Source organism: Formica exsecta, unplaced genomic scaffold (assembly GCF_003651465.1).
Source record: "Formica exsecta isolate Colony F162 unplaced genomic scaffold, ASM365146v1 scaffold473, whole genome shotgun sequence".
In the NCBI taxonomy this organism is placed as follows: domain Eukaryota; kingdom Metazoa; phylum Arthropoda; class Insecta; order Hymenoptera; family Formicidae; genus Formica; species Formica exsecta.
In genome coordinates this window covers 23,404-44,075 of record NW_021851967.1, presented here as the reverse complement: position 1 = coordinate 44,075, position 20,672 = coordinate 23,404, and the positions used below count along the sequence as shown (strand labels likewise).

Here is a 20,672-nt window from a genome sequence, read left to right as displayed (position 1 = left end):
ATTATATATATACTTTATTATTTATCTACTATGTTATTATATTCATTAAAAAGAATATAAATCAAAAGGAAGTTATGGGATAACATTAAAATGTAGTACCTTTTGTGTCATTAGACCCTCATTTTCATATTTTGAAGACGTCAATTAATTAGTGTCGTCAATAGAGATCAATGAGACCAAAATCTAATGTCAAAATGACGTGCGCTTACTACTTGGGATAGTCAAAGATTCGTCGCTGATTTGTACCATCTCGATTTCGATTCGATCAGAATTTCAACTTTACTTCAACATTTGGTTTTCGACGTCACATCAACTTTATATTTCTGACTGGATATTGATAGTTTAATAATTCATATATTAAATTAAAATAATTAAACGGTAATATATTATGCTTTCATTGTCGCTCGTTGTTTATTAAAAAGTTATTAATAAATGAAAATTCGTATAAGCTTCAAATATAGATTTCAGAATTATAACCAGATTTTATGCACAGTTCAAGGGTCCAAAGTTGCATGCTGCGCTAGTCTCGTCATCGGGTTGCAGCTGGTTGACGCAAAAAAAGTAAGATCGGATATCTTTTGATCAGACCTCGTACATATATTTTATAAGCATAATAGTATTATTGTAAGCATTGCGAAATTTTTGTAAATCCTTTTAAAGCCAAAAGGCAAGAAATAATTAAATATCTATCTAAGGCTTGTTAATTTTTCATCATATTAATGTGGTTCCTTACAACAAACTTGTTATTCTCTTATTATATATTTAAGGTTTAATCAAAATTTTTAACTTGGGATACAAACTTTTTGCATCTATTTTATTATAAATAGATTTCACGGAATCCGTGACTCTGGGGAAGAAAAAGAATGGAATAAAATTATATCTTTATTTTCACTAATGTCTAATTGAAATTTAGCGCATTTCTTTCACAATTAAAGATACAAATAATAAATTATATTATCAAAAAGTAATGACTATATTAAAATAACTTGTGTCCAAATAATAATTACAATATTTTTATATCATAAAATTCTTGCAAATATTTTGTTGCTCATCACATTACAATAAATTCCGATTATATGTCACATATTTTTTACTTAAATGTTGAACTCTGGTATCTGTTCCTAAAACGAGCGAACGAGTAAGCTTCCAAAGTTAATATATGTTTATGTTATTTGATATATTAATTAAAAAACACATATTATTATATCATAAATGTTTCTTTATATTTTTTTATAACTATAATTTAATATAATTGATTTCTCTTTTCTTTATCATACATATTTTTTTTATTTAAAAGCGTTATTTTATGGAGAGATCTATAAAATAACGCTTTGACATTAACGCTTTAGACATTATTAGCTTCACCAAAAGACAATGTCTATAAAAAATTAAAAATAAAAGTTATTTGTGTACGTACCTCAAACATAAAAGACTTGCTCAGTATTTTTGGACCACACAATAATGTTGGCTTGACATTCTTTGAAAACATTATTGTGTATAATAATCTAAAATGTCAATTTTTTATAAATATATGCATGTGAGCATGTGCGTATATGTTGTGTTGCATTCACAGACTTCGATAATTAATTAACGGCCTCACCTCAAATTTCGATAAAATTATGCTCATTCGACGCGTTTTTGTACAAAACGAAAGAGTATAGAAAAGAAAAGCGTCGCTCTACTCCGCGAAACGAGATATTAATAGTTTGACGACTATTTAGGTTACAAAATCTGTCATACCGACGAAATGCAGCGACATGAGTATGCTCTAATATGGCCATATGCGCATGCTGTGTGGCCACATGCGCATGCGTTTTGGTTACATTTCGCTAGAATGCACTAAATTTAAACTTAAAATATAAAATACTATACAATTAAAACATAATTAGGCGGAAGAGGTTGAGCTCGCTTTGCGTTGTAAAGTATATGCGTGGACACAGTGGGTTCCGCCCCCCCCCCCCTACAGGGGGACACCACTTCCGAAAGATATAACCTAATTTAACCTAACCTAACCCAAACCCAATTTGTTTCAAATCCGAAATCGCAACATAGTCAATTGCATAGACATAGTATATCTAGACCGAGCGTTTGCCTTTATTTAAGGAGTGGGGGTAAAGATACACGTAGAAAAGGACATACTCTGTTTCGTGCCCCTTGCGTTCTCTCTCGCTCGCACGTAGCATGACGAAAGAGAGCGCTATGCTCTGTGCGAGCGAGAAAGAACGCAAGGGGCACGAAACAGAGTATGTCCTTTTCTACGTGCACCTCGGCTCCCACTCCTCAACACTCGGTCTAGATATACTATGTTTATGGTCAATTGGAACGTGGTCAATCGAAACTAAAATTGGGTTTGGGTTAGGTTATATCTTCCGGAAGCGAAGCCACCCCATAGAGAGGGAGGGGGGGCGGAGCTCCGTAAAGTAAGCCGGACTACTTTAACTTTTTAATAATTAAAATTATCTAATCGTTTAGTGATCGTTTAGTGGTGATTGGTAGCCTAATTAAAAGTTTGGTAATCAATCGTTTTCTTTTAATTAAATAATTAAAATGTTGGTGTAAAGTTAGTTGGATATTTTTTAATTTTTAGTCTAATCGATTAAATAAGAGCTTATTTAATCCAGAATCGTAAAGCCCGTATCAGACTACGCATTGAAGATTCAGATTGAAGACTCAAGATTGAAATTTGACCAATCAGAATAAAGAAATTTTGGTCTCTTTTGTTCTGATTAGTCAAATTCCAATCTTTACTCTTCAATCTTCAATTTTCAATGCATTCAAGTTAAATATGTTGTTTAATATAAAAAATAAAATAATTTAATATTGGTTTACAAACGTATATTGATTTACAAATGTATATTTGTATTTACAAATAAATGATAGATAATTCTATTATTAAAAAATGTCTTATTCGTCTGTTAAAATATCTGCCAGTAGCTAATATAGCGTGCTATATTCATACAATTACAAATATGTGACATATTTATAAATTAATATGTTATTGTTTTAAATTAATTACTTCATTTTGTAAATTTGTAGCGTTTTCGGACGAACGGGTTAATCCAACCTTAGAACATATATAAATGGAAGGGGAATGCCTTTGTTTCCCGATAGAAAAACATGTCGGAAGGAAGTGAGAAAGAAAATCATAGGCCGGTATTCATAGTCAGTTCTTATTTCAAGACCGTCTTAAGTAATGTCTTAAGATGCTAATACGGCTCTCTAATTGATTTAGGACATCTTAAGATTGTGCTTAAGACGGTCTTAAATATAAGAACTGGCTATGAATACCGGCCATAGTTGCCTCTCTCTTGTGAGTAACTGCTCAAAAGTGCGCATGCACGGCTTACCGGTTTGGCCCAATGGAAAATAAGGTTACATTAGTCACATGTGTGTGTACACAAAAGTATGTATATCTACAGACACGATGCTTGTATGTGTAATTACTCACAAGAGAGAGGCAACTATAATTTTCTTTCTCACTTTCTTCCGACACTTTTCAGCCTGTTATTCCCCTTCCATTTATATATGTTCTAAGAATCCAACCCGGTTCAATTAATCACTATATTTTACTATAAATTCAAGCTTTTTATTGGCAGAGACGATGCAATGACGTCATTAATCACTATAAAAGCGATTAAACCTGCTACGTCTGAAAACGCTATTAAAATACTTATCGGTACATCATTATATTTTGTGTATATTCTCTATTCTTTATCAATGTAACACTTCAGTTCTCTTTTTATTGATAAATACACATAGTCTTTACTAATAAACACAATGCCAATTTAATTCGATTTTCCGATCGTTGCGTCGTTCGTCGCTTGTCGCGTTCAATCGCCTCAAATCGCATTCAGGGTGCCATTAGGGTGCAAACCCATGCAGCGGAATAGTGTAACGCGGAACGAGAGCATGACCAATCGTGAGCGTTCTGCAGTTTTCGCTACGCTCACGATTGGTCCGCTCTTGTTCCGCGTTACGCTTTTCCGCTGCCATGGGTTCGCACCCTCAGGCCGGATTTACACCTTGGCAGAAAAGCAGAAAGCATAAAAGCAGAAGCCAATCAGAACTCGTGCTAGAAAAGCAGAAGCCAATCAGAACTCGCGCTGAAAATAAGCAGTACATTCTGCTTTTTTAGCGCGAGTTCCGATTGGCCTCTGCTTTTCTGCTTTCTGCTTTTCTGCCAAGGTGTGAATCCAGCCTCAGGGTGCAAACCCATGGCAGCGGAAAAGCGTAACGCGGAACAAGAGCGGACCAATCGTGAGCGTAGCGAAAACTGCAGAACGCTCGCGATTGGTCATGCTCTCGTTCCGCGTTATGCCCGTATCAGACTACGCATTGAAGATTGAGATTCAAGATTCAAGATTAAAATTTGACTAATCGGAATAAAGAAATTTTAGTCCTTTTTGTTCTGATTAGTTAAATTCCAATCTTTAATCTTCAATCTTCAATTTTCAATGCGTAGTCTGATACGGGCATCGCTATTCCGCTGCATGAGTTTCCGCCGCACCCTCAATGTGAACGAAGAAAAATAAATTTTTACAAGCTCGTCGCGCATCGCTCATCGCGCATCTCTCATCGCGTCCAGTATGCGAGGCTGCGAGCTGCGAGCTGCGAGGGCTATTAGAGAATAGGCCTACAGTAAGAAGGAGAACTATTCTTGGTTATCAGTACAATTATGTAACAGCAAATATATGTTAATAATAAGAATTATGTTAACAAATAAAAAAGTAAGTGCAAAATTGTTATTAATTGAACATTTATGAAAACAAGTTCCTGCACGCTTATATTTATAGGTTATGGTAAAGAGTTGAGTTATTTCTCATTCATCAATTATTTTATTTTACAGTTAAATCAATGGAAATAAGCAATTGATTAGCGTTTAGGGCTATCATGTTATTTGTTACTCATTCAATAAAAATATGTCGGCACATATCATGCAACTTTGTGTCAAAATTTTCTATCATCACGGTTTGTAGCATTGACACTAATTTAAAAAATTTGGTATACTACTTTATATCATTCAAAGAAATTTGAATCCTAGTGTTCTGGCTTCCTAAGGCAAAAGTCAATGAAAACTTTGCGCTTGGAGGAACCAACACAAACGATGGAAGATGATCGATTGCAGATTGGTGCAATAACTCCAATAATTCCTTTTCCTATTAAAAAAAATGCCGTATGTGAAATCAAAAAAAATTTACATAAAGTAGAAAAGCCAGAATGGAAATCTATAATAATCAATTTTACTATACTTCATAAGCACTATCTTAAGTTGTCAAAGATTAAGTTGACATGTATGTATAACAAACATATATATCGGATTTTTGAGATATAGTAAATTATAATTATAAAAGAATTAATTAAAACATAGCATGATACAATTAAGTCATAATTATAATAAATATTTATTTTATAAATTAATTATTTTGTTTATAGCTCTTGTTGTAGCAACAACTATGGCAGGATATGCATTAGCTCCTGCACCATTCGACTTTTACACATTTACAATGTGTTCCCTCGGTACAGGCTTAGTTTCTGCTGCGGCAAATGCAATTAATCAATTTTTTGAAGTTCCATTTGATGCACAGATGTCGCGGACGAAAAATCGAGTATTAGTATGTGGTCATTTGACGTAAGTCGTTTTAGACGCGTTATTTTTTTTATTTTGGAAGGCTTACATTTATATAACTTGATATTAAATAGCTACACGTTTGAATATATCATTAGGCCTACTCATGCAGTAGCATTTGCAACAGTATCTGGCATTGTCGGATTATCAATACTTTACTATGAAGTAAACAGTGTGACAGCAATGCTAGGTGCTGCTAATATTATTTTATATACACTCTTCTATACTCCTATGAAACGCATCAGTATTGTCAATACATGGGTTGGTTCTATTGGTGAGTATGTTTTCTACATATATTGTTTAAACAATCAAGTGGTAAACTGGCAGATAAAGCCAAGGCGCGGGTATCGATGCGCGAGCTTATTATCATTAAATTTTATTAACTAATGTGCATTAAAAATGTACGTTTCGGATTGTTCTTTGGTCCATCTTTAGCATGGATATAAATATATAAAGATTAGATTAATAAGATTAGAATTTAAAAACTTGACACAACATTTGCAGTTGCAGTCACATTTCAAATTAACAAAATTAATAAAATTAACAATCAAGAAGAAGGCTCACTAAAATCCGCGTGGAATCTGTACAAATAAATGAACAATGTCCGAACGCCATCGCCACACGTATGTCGTCGATAGTTTACAATATGATTATATATATATATATAATTACAATTTAGTGAGCCTTCTTTTTGATTATTAATTTTAATTTGAAATGAGACTGCAACTGCAAATGTTGTGTATATCAAGTTTTACAATTCTAATCTAATCTTTATATATTTATATCCATGCTAAAGATGGACCAAAAAACGGTCCAAAACGTACATTTTTAATGCACATTAGTTAATAAAATTTAACGATAATAAGTTCGCGCACTGATATCTGCGCCTTGGCTTTTATCTGCCAGTTTACCACTCGATTGTTCTTGCCCTGAGCCTATTGCTGCTATTATTGTTTAAAGTTATAACTTTTTTTTGCAGTTGGAGCAATACCCCCTCTCATGGGCTGGGCAGGTTGTACTGATAATATACTCATGCCAAGTGCTTGGATTTTACCTGGTATTCTGTACATGTGGCAGTTTCCACACTTTAATGCTCTTTCATGGAACTTGAGACCAGATTACTCACGAGCTGGCTATCGAATGATGGCTGTTACAAATCCAAATCTATGTCGTAGAACAACTGTAAAATATACAATAGCATTATTGGCTCTGTGTTATTTAGCTCCTATATTGGATTTAACTCATTGGTGGTTTGTACTGGCTTCAACACCAATTAATGCATCTTTCCTTTATTTAGGTAATATATATGTACTTTGTATAAATTTTTTTATTATTTTTTATAAAGAATATATTATGTACAAAAAAAATACATATACAGGGTAGGCCATTTTAATTATACAGGGTGTCTCACAACCTCCGTACAATACTTTAATAGTGTATTCTACAGATAAAATAGATTAAAAAATTCTAATACAAAAATTTTGAGGCTGCAATAGTTTTTGAGTTATAAGCGATCAAAGTTTGCGAATTATACGCGTAGAGCTCGCCGCTCAAATCCGTACACATACACGCGTACCGATCTGTCATTTGTTATTGATTTTACAAATTAGGTAATATTGATTTTTATTGCACAGCTGATTTTATTGAAATTTAATGATATCTTATTTAATTATTTATAAATATAATATATATGTTGCAAAGTCTTTTTATAAATTCAAACTTTCTACAAAAAGCCTACGTTCTTTATAAAATATCATAGAATATTAAAGAATTTTAGGTAAACCTTGATAGATTATGACCTTGACATATGTTGTCAAAAGACATGGCTCTGAGTAACTTGCAAAAAATTTTTGCCGTCGCTCGTTGTTTATTACAAAGTTATTAACAATTGAAGATAGTGACCAACCGATGCTTGCAACATAAGCATACACTTTCCCACCCACACAAGAATTGTGAGGTAGACCTCGCTTCGCGTTGTAAAGTATATGCGTGGAAGCAGTGGGTTCCGCCCCCCCCCCCTCTCCTTATGGGAGGGCTCCATTACCGGGAGATATAACCTAATCCAAACCTATTTCTGATTTAAAACTTTGGTTTAATTCTAAAGCCCCTCCCCCGCCTATGCAATTACTTAAATATACAATTAATAACTTAAATACACACAACTAAATACTTAAATATATAACGCTCATGCATGGAGAAGTTCAGATTATCGCATTTAATACATGTTTTTATAATATCAGTTAATTATTAATAACTTTGTAATAAACAACGAACAACGGCTAAAATTTTTTGCAAGCTACTCAGAGCCATGTCCATGACAACATATGTCAAGGTCAATTCATGAGATCGGCACTAATATCAAGGTTACCGAATTTTATAATTAAGTTCATTTTATAGAAAAAGTTTGCAACACATATACAGGGTGAGTGAGGAAGAGAAGGAAATATTTTGGGAGACGATAGTATGTATAAAAAAAAGTATTAGTGATAGTATGTATCATTGTAAAAAAAAGTTTATATGAACATGGTTATTATTCTCAATAGCTTCGGAGATATAGCTGTTTGAATTTTGTAGAAGTACAATAATAATGAATGATACATGTGCTACGTTTGCAACAATATTCAAAAATTGAACCGTGAACATCAATACATTTTACAACTCGTGTTCTAAGATTGCGTGTCGTTTCTCTGAGTGCAGCGTGCCGTTTTTTTATATGAATAGCAGCATTCAAAACGATTGAGAATAATAAACCTTCATATAAACTTTTTTTACAATGACCCATACTATCATTTCCCAAAATATTTTTCTCTCCTCCTGACTCACTCTGTATAAAATGTATATAAGTATATACATCTGTATATATGTATGCTTGAGATATTCTCAATGTTTAAATAATGCTCTTAATTTTAGCCTGGAAATTCAATAACCACTCAGATAGTGCTAATTCTAGAAGATTATTCCGATTTTCCTTACTTCATTTACCTCTATTGATGATGCTGATACTCTCAAGCAAGAAGTATTGGACCAACATGGAAAAAAAAGAGGAAAATGTATCTCTTTATGAGACAGCAAAGAAAAGTGGCTTACTAAATATTTTTACATCTACTGCTTCAACAATTTCATCTGTGTGATAGTAATTTTACATTAATAGAGTTTTCAGCAATAGTACAAATTATTATATTGCGAACTTGGGATCTATTTGATTTTTACAATATCTCTCTTTCTTTCATTAATTAAATAAGATATAATTGGATAAAACAGACCATAGATCTAATCAAAACTAGACTACTTTAAGTTTAGTATTAATTTAGTTAATAAAAAAAATCCCATTAAAATTATATGTAAAGTTGCTTTCATAAGAAAATAATGACATTCACAGAGAACAAAAATTAAAATATAATATAGTTTTATTTAAAATATTTTAACATAGCATCATTGTATTTTCAATATTTTTACGTTTTGCTTCAAATTCTTTTGCCATTTGCCTTCTCGTCTTAGTTAGATTTCTGTGACCAGCACAGTCTAAATTTTCTATGTAACATTTATTTCTACAGCATTGTCGACATAATTTATATTCGCATTTAAAACCCTGCAATTTAAACCATGCATTAGAATTTTTCTCCAAAATGTTTTGTTAAGCATCAATCATTTTCGAAAATATATTCAAAATTATGAAATGAAATAAAAGAGTTATAAAAGTTTTAACAAACCAGAGGATTTGGACAAGCATGACACCGATCTGAACTTCTCTTAGGAACAGATGTTGCTCTATTCGGTCTACGCGCTATTCGTTTAAGCTTCTTTGAACGTTTCCGCGATATTTCGTTTCCGTCCTCATCTTTGTATTCCCGTTTTCGAAGTGCGTCTTCCTGAAAACTCTTATTATTATTTTCAAAAAATATTGAACTACAATGCAATAAGAAAAGAATACACTGCATATATTATAAAATATATGCTTAATTTACTTGTGATTTTTGTATATGTTCTTGTGGAAGCTCTCGTACATAAGGTTGACACAACCATGGTGGCAACTCCAAATTATAATCTAGAAACAGAAGAAACATGTATATATAAATATGGATATAATAAATACAAACAATGTTTATTAAAACATCAAATTATTACTTGTCTTTTCTATCTGCCATGTCAAATGTCCTTCGTGATATGGTAAGTAACGATCTCTCAAGGTGTATACAACACTTTTGAAAGCTTCCATACTGGAGTTTGTTGCTAAATTCTCCCTCTCCTCTTGATTTTCTGCTAAACAAAATCTACTCTCTAATTAAAAGCATGCTGTTTGCACGCTCAGAAATTATATGATACAATTCATGACTTGCTATGATTAAGGGTCCAGTCTTATTTAGAAAATAAAAAAATCGATTTTTTTTTTTATTTTCTGAAAGTATGATGTCTGAAAAATGTCTTCCAAATTTTATTGAAAAATTCGCTAAATTGACGGAGTTATGAAACTTTGAATAAAACAGCACGCGAGTCTTCGATGCGCTTGATTGAAAACTTTAAACTTTTTTCTCAAAACACTGTTTTTAAAGTTGGTGTAACGGATATATCTTAAAAATGAAAACCAAATAACTTCAATTTTTTTTTAACTGAAAGAAAACATTTTTTTGAGGATACTGAACTTAATCAGAATATTTAACAAGTAAATAAATTAATAGAATATTTAATATTTTTTTCACTTTTAAGAAATTAAAAAATTTCAGTAAAATTTAAATATCTAATTTTAAAATGACACTACTACTTTGTTATTTTTTTTTCTTTTTTTAATAAGATTAGATTCTCAGTACCCCAAAAATATTCTACAGAATAAAACTAGACCAAAATTTTCATTTCAGATAATTACGGAGACAAGGAACAGCATGACATATCATAACAGCATGTCGAACCATGTATTTTTGAATACGCTATACGCAGAGGCTCGTATTGAGCAAAACAAAACTAAATATCCAAGATTTAATGATACTAACGTATTGTTTAAATATCAATAAAAACGTATGTAAAGTATCAAAAAAAGATCAATTTCTAATATTCTTCAAAAAACATTTTTAAAATTCATCAATTTTTTTATACTTCTAGAGTAGACTAGGCCCTTAAAAGATCAATACATACACATGATGGAACAACTTAAATAAATGACCGCGGATATATGAAGCCGGTGCTGGATATTGCTCTACAAGCTTCAAATATTCCAGAGCAGGCTCCCAACAAGCAGGGTAACGAGATTCGAATATGTATGGATTGTAAAGATTTCCTTCGGCTGACATCACACCCTGCACTTGGGTTTCTTCAATGCACCTCTGTAAGTCTTGCATGCATTGTATGTTACCATTGGCTATCACGGGAATTTCCACGGCGTCCCTGATTAAATATAAAATAATTTATTAACCGCTCTTACAATAATATTTACTTTACTTCGTCAAGTTAATAATTAAAAAAGAAAAAATTTGAGTAAAAACTGAGAAAATAATATTTATTTAAAATATTAAAAATAATATTTGATTACAAATTTATTTTATTAAAAAAGTTAAAATAAAAAATATATTTTTTCTTTCTTTCTCTCTCCCTTCTTCCCTTCCTTTCTTTCTCTCTATATTCTCCCTTTCTCTTCTCCCTCTCATTAATTCTCCATGTACATAAATCACTTTCTCCAGCATGATCCGTTGTCTTAAAGAAAGTAATGGCAGAATCACAGCAATATCATAAGATATATTATATCGAATTATAATTTTTCCGTTTATCATTATATGATGTATCTATCTTGTATTTAAGTTTCTGTCACGGTTAAATATAAAAAAACTGCAAAGCATGCCAACAAGATTAAAAATATGTATTATTTATTTGTATCAATTTTTAATTTCTGATACAATTCCAACAAAGGATTTAGCATATTAAAGTGATTGTGTTAAAATTTAATAATGATTCATTATTAATAATGATTATGCAATGTACGATTTTAGTTGTGTATATAGTATCCTAAAAAAGTGATGCTTTATATAATATAACACAATCATTCTAATATTCTGAATCTTTTGTTGGAATTGTATTAAAAATTAAGCTGATACAAACAAATACTATACACTTTTAATCTTGTTAGCATGCTTTGCAATCTTTATATTTACCCGTTTCTAAACAAAAATTGGATTTCTTATTTATTTATGACTCCTAATCCTTTACAACCATATTAAATTATGATATCAAAAATCATGAATATTTCTATTTGACTTATTCAAAAAAAAAAAAAATTCACATTTCTCATAATTCAATACGATTGTCCTGAAAAATCAAAGACTAAGAGTTAATTAGAGTAATCACCTTAAAAGAAGAACAATTACCTTACGGCTTTAATATGTTTCCAAGATGCTAATCCAGTCAATGGTCCTTTTTGCTCTCTCGTACGTCCATGAACAGTAAGTAAGCTAGCACCTGCATTCTGTAGCATGCGAGCATATTCCACAGTACGACTGATTTCTGGGAACACTCGTAATTTACAGGTGACAGGTATATGCAATCCATTCTTTAAAATCGACACTGTATACACAAGAAATGTATCATTATTAAAATATTAAAGCGTTAAGCATAAGTAGAAAATATGCATACTGATTCTATTTAACAAAACCCAGTCATCCTGTAAGAATGCTCCATAATGTCCACGTTTTGCAATTGCCTGTGGACAACCAATATTGATGTCCACTGCATCACAGTATGGTTCAACCAAACGTGCAGCTTCCAATAGTATATCTGGATCATTGCCACAAAACTAAAAAAAGAATTATCATACAAAAATTAATGATAAATATTCTTCTTTGTTTACTCTTTTCCACATTTAATCCTTTGCGCTCTATATATTTCTGTACTATATTAATAAAGTATAATTTATTATCCATTCATTCATATACATAATATTCATAGCATTGAAAAGATGTAATTTCATATTTATTTATATTTATATACTTTAAACTCTAAAATAAATTAAATTTATTTAAGAATAAATAAATTTTAAAGATTTAAGAATATAAATGTGTAAGATGTGTATCTGCAGTTTTTAGATTCTCAGGGTACCTATCCGATAAAATTGCACTTTAGAAAAAAATTATCACTATATTTTTAAATATAATACATATCTGATTAGACAATTTTTAAATATGTACTATATATGAGATGTTTAAAAAAAAAGATTTTCATTCTATGTTTAAATAAGAAAGTTCTAAGAGATTGCGGCGACATCCATAAAAAAAATAAAAAAAAAAGTTACAAAGATATTCCTTTGAAGTCTCGAAAAACTCGATGTCCAATCAAAGATTTATTTTACATAATAATTTAAGGTGTCTATCCAAAGCTTGTAAAAAAATTTCCTGAGAATTTCCTGATTCTTCAGGTAATTTGTTCAAAATTCCAGATAAAATAATTTTTAGCTGGAACTTTTTAAAATAATTTTTTTTTTGTATGCTTTTCACTCATACAAAAAAAGATAAACCACTTAAATTTTAAATATTAAATTTAGAAATGTACTGAAAAGAACTAAATAACTTTTGTAAGATAAGCATTTTTCTCTCATTTGCATAATATTGTCACTTTCTATCATTAATTGTAAAGGCCATTGCACGTGAAAAAATTTTAGTCGTAACCGTAAGGCCGTAAGCAAATCAACCAATTCAACCAACAGTTCAAACATTCTTATTACGTTTTAGAATGCTTGATTGTGATTAGTCGATTTGCTTACGACCTTACGATTAAGACTAAAACTTTAACGTGCAATGGCCTTTAGAATTACAATAAAAAATGTATACTCAGTATTGCGTATTCAGTATTTTTTGCTATGACAATGAACATATAATCAAAAAGAGAAAGATATACAGGGTGTCCCATTTTAACTTTCTCGCCACCCAGATAGCAAAATGCTAGCAGCATGCGTGCAGATTGGCAGCAAATTTAATCAGAATTCCATGCCAAAACCATAGCCATCTGTGACCACATTAAGCTCAGGTTTTGTCGACAGAGCCTGCTGACAGGCAATGTGAGCAAATTGGCTGCAGAAATCACGCAGAGCCTGCGCGCAATCTGACGGCAGATTGACAGCAGAAATCGAGCAGTTTTTAGACATTTATATAAAATGGTACATTTAAATGGATTTAAACATTTAAAAGGTCTCGATTCCAAGTAGCAAGATGACAGTAAATTTTGGTCACAAAATAATCAATTAGACGTCCTAAAGTTAGGTCTCATAAGATTCAAAAATGACGTCAATAGTTGATATGTCACCTTCACGAGATGTCATTTTCTGACGTTTGTATTAATAACATAAATTTATAATATTAATAATATATATTAATGTAATATATATAGGAAAATTTGAATAATTTAATTTATGAAATTAAATCAAAATTAAAATATTTTATTTATATGGAAGTTAATTTCTATTTTATATCTTAAATAGATATAATAACAAACGATTTTCACTTATTTGGATAATTTCTTTCCGAATAAGTGAAAATCGGACATTTATCTGTCTGATTTTCTAAAAATCAGTTCAATATCTGAATTCCCGGTATGGGAGTCGTATCAGAAATTAAACTGATAGAAATAATTACGATGTTATTAGTCGCATTTTGCAGGCATTATATACGCTCGTGACAAGAACTTGAATACGGGTATAGAAAGCGAATAGTGCGCCGCATAGCTGTAAGCGAATAAACTGTACTATTTCAATAAATTATATGAATGCTAAAAGCTGCAGATTCTGTTTGATTTCTACTGCCAATTTACCATCAGATTGCGCGCACGCAGATCTTGCTCGATTTTTGCCGACAATCTGATGTCAAGTCATGTTAGCAGATCCTGCTCGATTTCTGCTACCAATCTGCCGTCAGATTGCGGGCGCGCAGATTCTGCTTGATTTCTGCTATCAATTTGACATCAAATTGCGTTGTGCAGATTCTGCTCTGTTTTTGCTGGCTATCTGCTATAATAATTCTATGCAAATCCTGCTCGGTTTCTGCTACTGATCTGCTGTCAAATTATGTCAGCACGTTTTGTAACATTTCTGCTGACATTCTGCTATTATTATTTGATATAACAGACTTTGTATACAATCTGGAATCTTTCTGCTGACAAAAATTTGTAGCAGACGTTTGGCAAAATCTGTTCGAACAGACTTGGCTATCTGGGCATATCTCGAAAACCATGCATTTAAAAAAAATGTTTCAGACAAAAGTTATTTGACTCGAAGGGGAGCATAAGAAGGTGCCATTGGTTTGACCTTGGATAGTCGTTTGAAAGTTACATGAAGGTCATCTTTAATTTCTTAAATGGAAACCCCTATTCTCAATTACATATTCTTATAGCTTAGCTCGAGAGCTTTCCAAAACACTATAATAAAGTATTTTTTCATTAAGTATTTTAATAAAATATCTCATAAAATATTTAATTTTCGATAATCTTACCGTAATATTTTTATGTATACGTAATAATGAGACAAATCAATTAGTGTAAAAAGAAACACAAATAATTGTTTTAAAAAAATACATTGTAAATAATTACATACTTTTTTTTAAAAACAATTAATTTTTTATACCAATAAAAATATTACGGTAAGATTATCGAAAACTAAATATTTTACGAGATATTTTATTTTTTATATCAAAATATGTCAGATTAAGATATAAAATAAGCCGAAAAATACTTAATGAAAAAATACTTTATTATAGTGTCTTGGAAAGCTCTCAAGCTAAGCTATAAGAATATGTAATAGAAAATTGGAGTTTCCATTTAAAAAATTAAAGATGACCTTCACGTAACCTTGAAACGACTATCCGAGGTCAAACCAATGGCACCTTCTTATGTCCCCCTTCGAGTCAAATAACTTTTATCTAAAACATTTTTTTTTTTTGAAAATGCATGGTTTTCGAGATAGTATGGCGTGAAAGTTAAAATGGGACACTGTATATTTATAGGCTTAGTTTACACCGATATACTTTAATACATACTAAGTACTACATTGGCCAATCATAGTCATTCCTTTAAAGACTGGAACGACTGTGATTGGACAATATATTATTTAGTACGTATTAAAGTATATCGGTGTAAACTAGGATATAATATATTTGAAACCACTGAACTCTATACATATATGGAAAACGCCGTGCTACTCAAGATGCGGGATGACATTATGTGATCTTTTCTTTCTTGTTGTAGGCCTTCTTTTTTTAGTGGTAGAATCACCATCAAAAGTCTATGATGGTAGTGGTATCGACTATATATACATATATCAGTGCAAGAATCTAAAAAGAGACAAAAGTCACACAATGCCCTTTGTCATCCCCATCGACATATAGAATGGACTACTGATGGCAATGGAAGGGGTAACCGCACAAGTAAAGTGAGAGGCAGATAATATGTCACTTTCGTTTCTTTCTAATAAAGCCTGATTGGATCAGCAGTACTGCTGATTTTTTGCCAACCAATCAAGCTTTATTAGAAAGAGACGGAGTGATCTCATCTGCGAGTGATATTATCTGCCTCTCACTCTACTCGTGCAGTTACCCCTTCTACTGCTATCAGCAGTCCATTCTATATGTCATGGTCCCGTATTCATAATCGGTTCTTATATTTAAGACCGTCTTAAGTACAATCTTAAGATGTCATAAACCAATCACAGAGCCGTATTAGCATCTTAAGACATTACTTAAGACGATCTTGAGATAAGAACCGACTATGAATACGGGCCATGGTCATCCCGCACGTTTACACCAGGCTTATATGGGAAGGCGCGTTCCAATATGTATAGAGTTCATTGTTTGAAACATATAATTCACAATCATTGGCCAATTAAATTGCCGATGCTTGCAATATAAAAACAAAATGATTAAAAAAAGAATTTTTGAAAAAATTTGCTGGGCTGTTCCGATTCCCCACTTGGGTGCACCCGATATTATAGTGTACGTGACATATACTATAATGTCGGATGCACCCGGGTAGGGAATTGGAACACAGCCCTGAGTTCGAATAAAATTCCATGAGAATTCCCTAATTTTTCAAGGTAAAAATGAAATGCCTGAGAATTCCAGGTTTTCTAGGTTTTTCTAGGGAGTAGACACCCTGGATTTATTTTACATAAATACTAATTGTAATTTTGTGATTAGTAATGTAGACCTGCACAATTAATGGACGATCCTCGCCGGTGCTAGCAAGGGCCTCTCGTCTATACTTCGGATCCCGACAAAACACGGTGGAGTGCAGCATCGGCGTATAACAGAGTTGGGCACCATGTCGCCTACTAAGTAATCTCCATGCCAACTCACTCGCATCTACCATTGGCGCGATTATGCAACGCGGCGAACCCAAATCTTCCCAAACGTTAGTCTTCTTTGAGGGAGTGTCCCCCTTGTCAAGCGATTCCGTCATCGTAGACATTATCTGTGCGCATGAAGATTGAGTGATATATTGCTTGCGGTTACAAAAAAAAGCACTATGCCCTTATTGAAATTGGGCCCCTGGTGAACAGCATTGAGACATGGCTAGGATTGTAGGAACCAAAAGATTGTAGAAACCAAGAGAATTAAAAAGTTCTATGGGCACAATCTTGTAAAATAAGTCTCCTGAGTGCTAGAGCTGTCCAAAAGTTCGCTATTATGACATATACGTACGTATATATGTTCGCTAGACTTCAATTAGACAATTAAAACTTTTTGTTTCGTACTTCGTAAATACCCCCCCCCCCTCCTATCAATTAATATATGACTCATAATTGTTCACTCGGGGCCCAAACTAGGCAATCCTTTAAAGTTAAGGAATTAAATAGTGGGTATAAAAAAATCTGCAAAGAAACTTGTCGCGTGCTGCGATGCAATGTCATTGCAGTTCTAATATAGTGATATCGATTACAACACGGATTTGTACACCTGATATTATATTATGCAACTTGGTATCGTTATATATTGTAACGACTCGGTACCATATTGATATATGATCGATAAAGTAAAGCCCGTTTCCCACGATGCGATTTTTCGTGTTGGATAGCATGCATGATTTGCTGCTTGCTGCCCTGCGCTTTACATTACATAAAGCTAAGCTGGGCGCGCTGCAGGTTTTCGCTTCACATGGAGCGAGGTGCAAAGCTAACTTAGCGGATGGAACGGATGATAATTTGTGCGCTGCCCCTCAAAAAAAAAATTTGAGAAATGACGCAGGAAAAGTTTAGGAGCACTTTTTCTTTTGCTAATTTTAGAAGTGGAAAGAAACCGTCATGAAAAGACGACAAAGAAGACTTTGGATGAAAAAATGGCACACAATGATAACCAAAAAAAAACAACAAGATCATGTCAATTTTGTCACATGATCTAGTCGCTAGTTCTCATTGGTTGTTTACAATGCCTAGCAACAAAATACGCAGAGAAAATAGCACTCGTTCTATCAATGAAAACCGTCAGCGCTACACGCAGCGCTACTCGCAGCAAGCAACTTTTCTCGCTGCGTAGCCTGCACGGTGGCTGGCAGGGCTCCTCGCAAGTAAACTTGCACGAAAAATCGCATCGTGGGAAACTAGCTTTAGTTCTTATTTGCAAGATAAAACATATTTGTAAAAAATACAGAATGCTCTCAAATAATCTATTACATAAAAAAGTCTTCGACAAATTTTTAATTGATATTTATTGTTCTTTCAATGAAGATTTCGATAAATTTTATTTGTTTTACTTAATGTATACCATATTTTTATATGAAATTAAAGATAAAACATTTAATTTTCTATATCTAACCGTAAAAATAATGTTATTAAAAAATAGAAAACAAATTCTCTTTCAATATGACATATATTATTTATTGTGGAGAAGAAGCAAAAGAAGGAAGGAAGAAAATAAGGGAAAAAAGAAGGAAGAGAAAGTGAGAAAGAGAAAGAACTAAATATAATTATTATTATTTATAATTAATCACACATTAAACTTAACATATAAAATATAAATTACGGTTTCATACTTTTATATGTAAATCTCCATAAATGATATTTTTTCTCTTTTTTAGTAGTTGCAGACTTAATTAAAAAAGATCTTAAATTAAAGAAGTTGATCGTTTGCTGCATATCTTTTTATATCATTTAATTTTTGTCTGTTTAGATAACGTCCACATATCAATATAGATACGAATGCAATTATTAACATATATTTTAGTTTATTTATAAATTGTGAGAATATAAAAAAATATGATAAATTATATATAATGTTACATATAATGTCTGAATTTAAATATGTATAACTTTGAATACATTTCTTGAAAGATAACAAACTTTGTAATAATTTATGCAAATTTACATTTTATTTTAATACTAATAAGAAATTATTTTGAGAATATATAACAATACGTAAATGTGAATGTGTATGTAATGAAACAATAAAAAATGGAAAAAAATATCAGCATAGATGTGCAATATGATAAATATCTCATGTTCTGGTATGAATCGTGTATATGAGCATTATTCTCGAATTTAAATTTAAAAATATAAAGCTATGAAGAATATCTCGATGAATAGACTCAGATACTGAGTATATCTTAGTACTTTTCGGGATTTTATTTCTAAAAGAACGGCAAAACATATCCATTACTAAAGACAATGTCTCTCGGTAAGATGCTGCTGATAAAGTTACTCGCGTAATGGCGGGAAGGCGAAAGTGGGACCCGATCGCAACGGCGATCTAGGTGTAGTCGGTTTTGAAAACTCTGACTCTGGTATCGGTGACAATTGAGCGGTCTGCGTGACATATGAGCCGAGCTTAAAGCGTGGCCTCTTCCTGGAGAAGTTTGTATTTCGCCGGCTACTGAGATAAGTTTGATTCCGTTTAGGCATTACGGAAGGCGATATCGGTTCCAAAACGGGGATGTTCCCGGTATTCGAAAGTACTTTTCTAATCTTGTGGACGGTACTCGGAACATCCATAGTGGGTAATCTCGCTGGTGGATGTGGATGATCCGTAGGTGGTGTTGTTAGCTCCGCCACTAATGTTTCGATGACTCGATTATGATGTTCGGTTATTGCAGGCGCGATGTCTGAAGGACCATCTGGAATTATCTTGTTACTGCAAGAACGAGCAAAAGCCGATGACGAAGTTGTTGCCTTTGATTTTGAGCTCTTTTTTAGACGAGCCTGTAAAAACGTCTGTATCCTTCTCATCGTTCCACAGGAACGTTTTGTGGATTCGAGACGGTGTCCGCCGGTGCGACGCTTTCGATCCTTTCCGTCATACCTGCCTTCGGAATAATTCATGATGGAGAAACAACAAGATACCGGCGAAGGCGTGGATGATGACTTTAGGTCTGGCGATTCCCCATGATTTTCCAACTCTATCGTGTTGATCGACCGCGAAGAGGAAACTTTAATAGAAGTCTCAATGGTGCGTGAATCATACGAGAAACAGAGACGAAAATTCCGATCTTTCATCAAGGGCAGCGTCTTCGAGCAAGCATCCTTATCATTCGCCGCTATGTCACCGCTGCGCGTTTCCTCATGCGTTGAGGAAACGTACACATCCGTCGTTGCCGTCATCATCGTCGTATCTACACCCTTCTTGAATAAAGAACCGTTCTTGCAGAAATGAGAATATAGACTTCGTGCGCCAACCACTTGGTCAATATCTTCTCTGTCACCGGTATCGCAGTAAGGTGCACCGCATAGATTACTAGAAGAAGTCATTCTAGAGCCAGTGGCAATGCCAGCAGAGCTCTTCTCCCGCTTTCTACGCACGTATTCGTACGTAGTGAGACCGAGACAAGCAATATAGCCATGGAAAAAGCAGAGATGTATAAGCAGAACGGCAGCAACTGTCGAGAGAACACCGATGAGAGTAGCAAGAACAAGTGAGCCGGTGCCAGGTACCGGCAACGATGGCGCCGTGGCGTTGTTCATCCTCGTATCGTTGTCATTGCTATTATCCCAATATCCATCGTTCACAACTGAATGCGCATTAACAAGCACCAGTTCGCCCAGAGCAAGCGCGGTAACTGCGAGCGCAATAATTAATGTCGATGTCAAGCACGCCAGGAA

General features: G+C 33.0%; 4 protein-coding genes across 9 annotated transcripts in view; 1 reads left to right on the top strand and 3 right to left on the bottom strand.

Moving 5' to 3' along the window:
• LOC115241260 (protein ANTAGONIST OF LIKE HETEROCHROMATIN PROTEIN 1-like) overlaps nt 1-2,016 on the bottom strand; it is a 20,388-nt gene extending 18,372 nt beyond the window's left edge. The window contains 2 exon segments of the mRNA XM_029816928.1: nt 1,418-1,505; nt 1,741-2,016. Coding sequence (XP_029672788.1) covers nt 1,418-1,505; nt 1,741-1,781 — 129 coding nt within the window. The 5' untranslated portion in view covers nt 1,782-2,016.
• A 2,551-nt stretch (nt 2,017-4,567) lies between these two features.
• On the top strand, nt 4,568-9,737 carry LOC115241259 (protoheme IX farnesyltransferase, mitochondrial). Of its 2 annotated transcripts, XM_029816925.1 has the most exons (7): nt 4,568-4,727; nt 4,847-4,968; nt 5,042-5,291; nt 5,434-5,629; nt 5,725-5,900; nt 6,606-6,923; nt 8,537-9,737. In XM_029816925.1, the coding sequence occupies exons 2-7, from the start codon at nt 4,891-4,893 to the stop codon at nt 8,755-8,757; spliced, it is 1,239 nt and encodes a 412-aa protein (XP_029672785.1). In that variant the 5' UTR covers nt 4,568-4,727; nt 4,847-4,890; the 3' UTR covers nt 8,758-9,737. The 2 variants fall into 2 exon arrangements, with proteins under 2 accessions (XP_029672785.1, XP_029672786.1); XM_029816926.1 differs by lacking the exon at nt 4,568-4,727 and having other exon boundaries at nt 5,059-5,291.
• LOC115241257 (tRNA-dihydrouridine(16/17) synthase [NAD(P)(+)]-like) overlaps nt 9,011-20,672 on the bottom strand; it is a 16,311-nt gene continuing 4,649 nt past the window's right edge. For 3 of the 4 annotated variants that reach the window (XM_029816922.1, XM_029816923.1, XM_029816921.1), the window contains 8 exons: nt 16,793-17,056; nt 12,242-12,401; nt 11,977-12,172; nt 10,754-11,002; nt 9,752-9,897; nt 9,592-9,671; nt 9,337-9,504; nt 9,012-9,215 (listed from right to left, as the gene is read on the bottom strand). In XM_029816922.1, coding sequence (XP_029672782.1) covers nt 9,048-9,215; nt 9,337-9,504; nt 9,592-9,671; nt 9,752-9,897; nt 10,754-11,002; nt 11,977-12,172; nt 12,242-12,401; nt 16,793-17,053 — 1,428 coding nt within the window. In that variant the 5' untranslated portion in view covers nt 17,054-17,056 and the 3' untranslated portion in view covers nt 9,012-9,047. Of the gene's footprint in view, nt 9,216-9,336; nt 9,505-9,591; nt 9,672-9,751; nt 9,898-10,753; nt 11,003-11,976; nt 12,173-12,241; nt 12,402-16,792; nt 17,057-20,672 lie in introns of all 4 variants that reach the window. The other variant, XM_029816924.1, reaches the window with a different exon arrangement.
• The window catches only part of LOC115241256, a 2,740-nt gene continuing 688 nt past the window's right edge, over nt 18,621-20,672 (bottom strand). The window contains exon 2 of one of the 2 annotated variants that reach the window (XM_029816920.1): nt 18,621-20,669. In XM_029816920.1, coding sequence (XP_029672780.1) covers nt 19,275-20,669 — 1,395 coding nt within the window. In that variant the 3' untranslated portion in view covers nt 18,621-19,274. The other variant, XM_029816919.1, reaches the window with a different exon arrangement.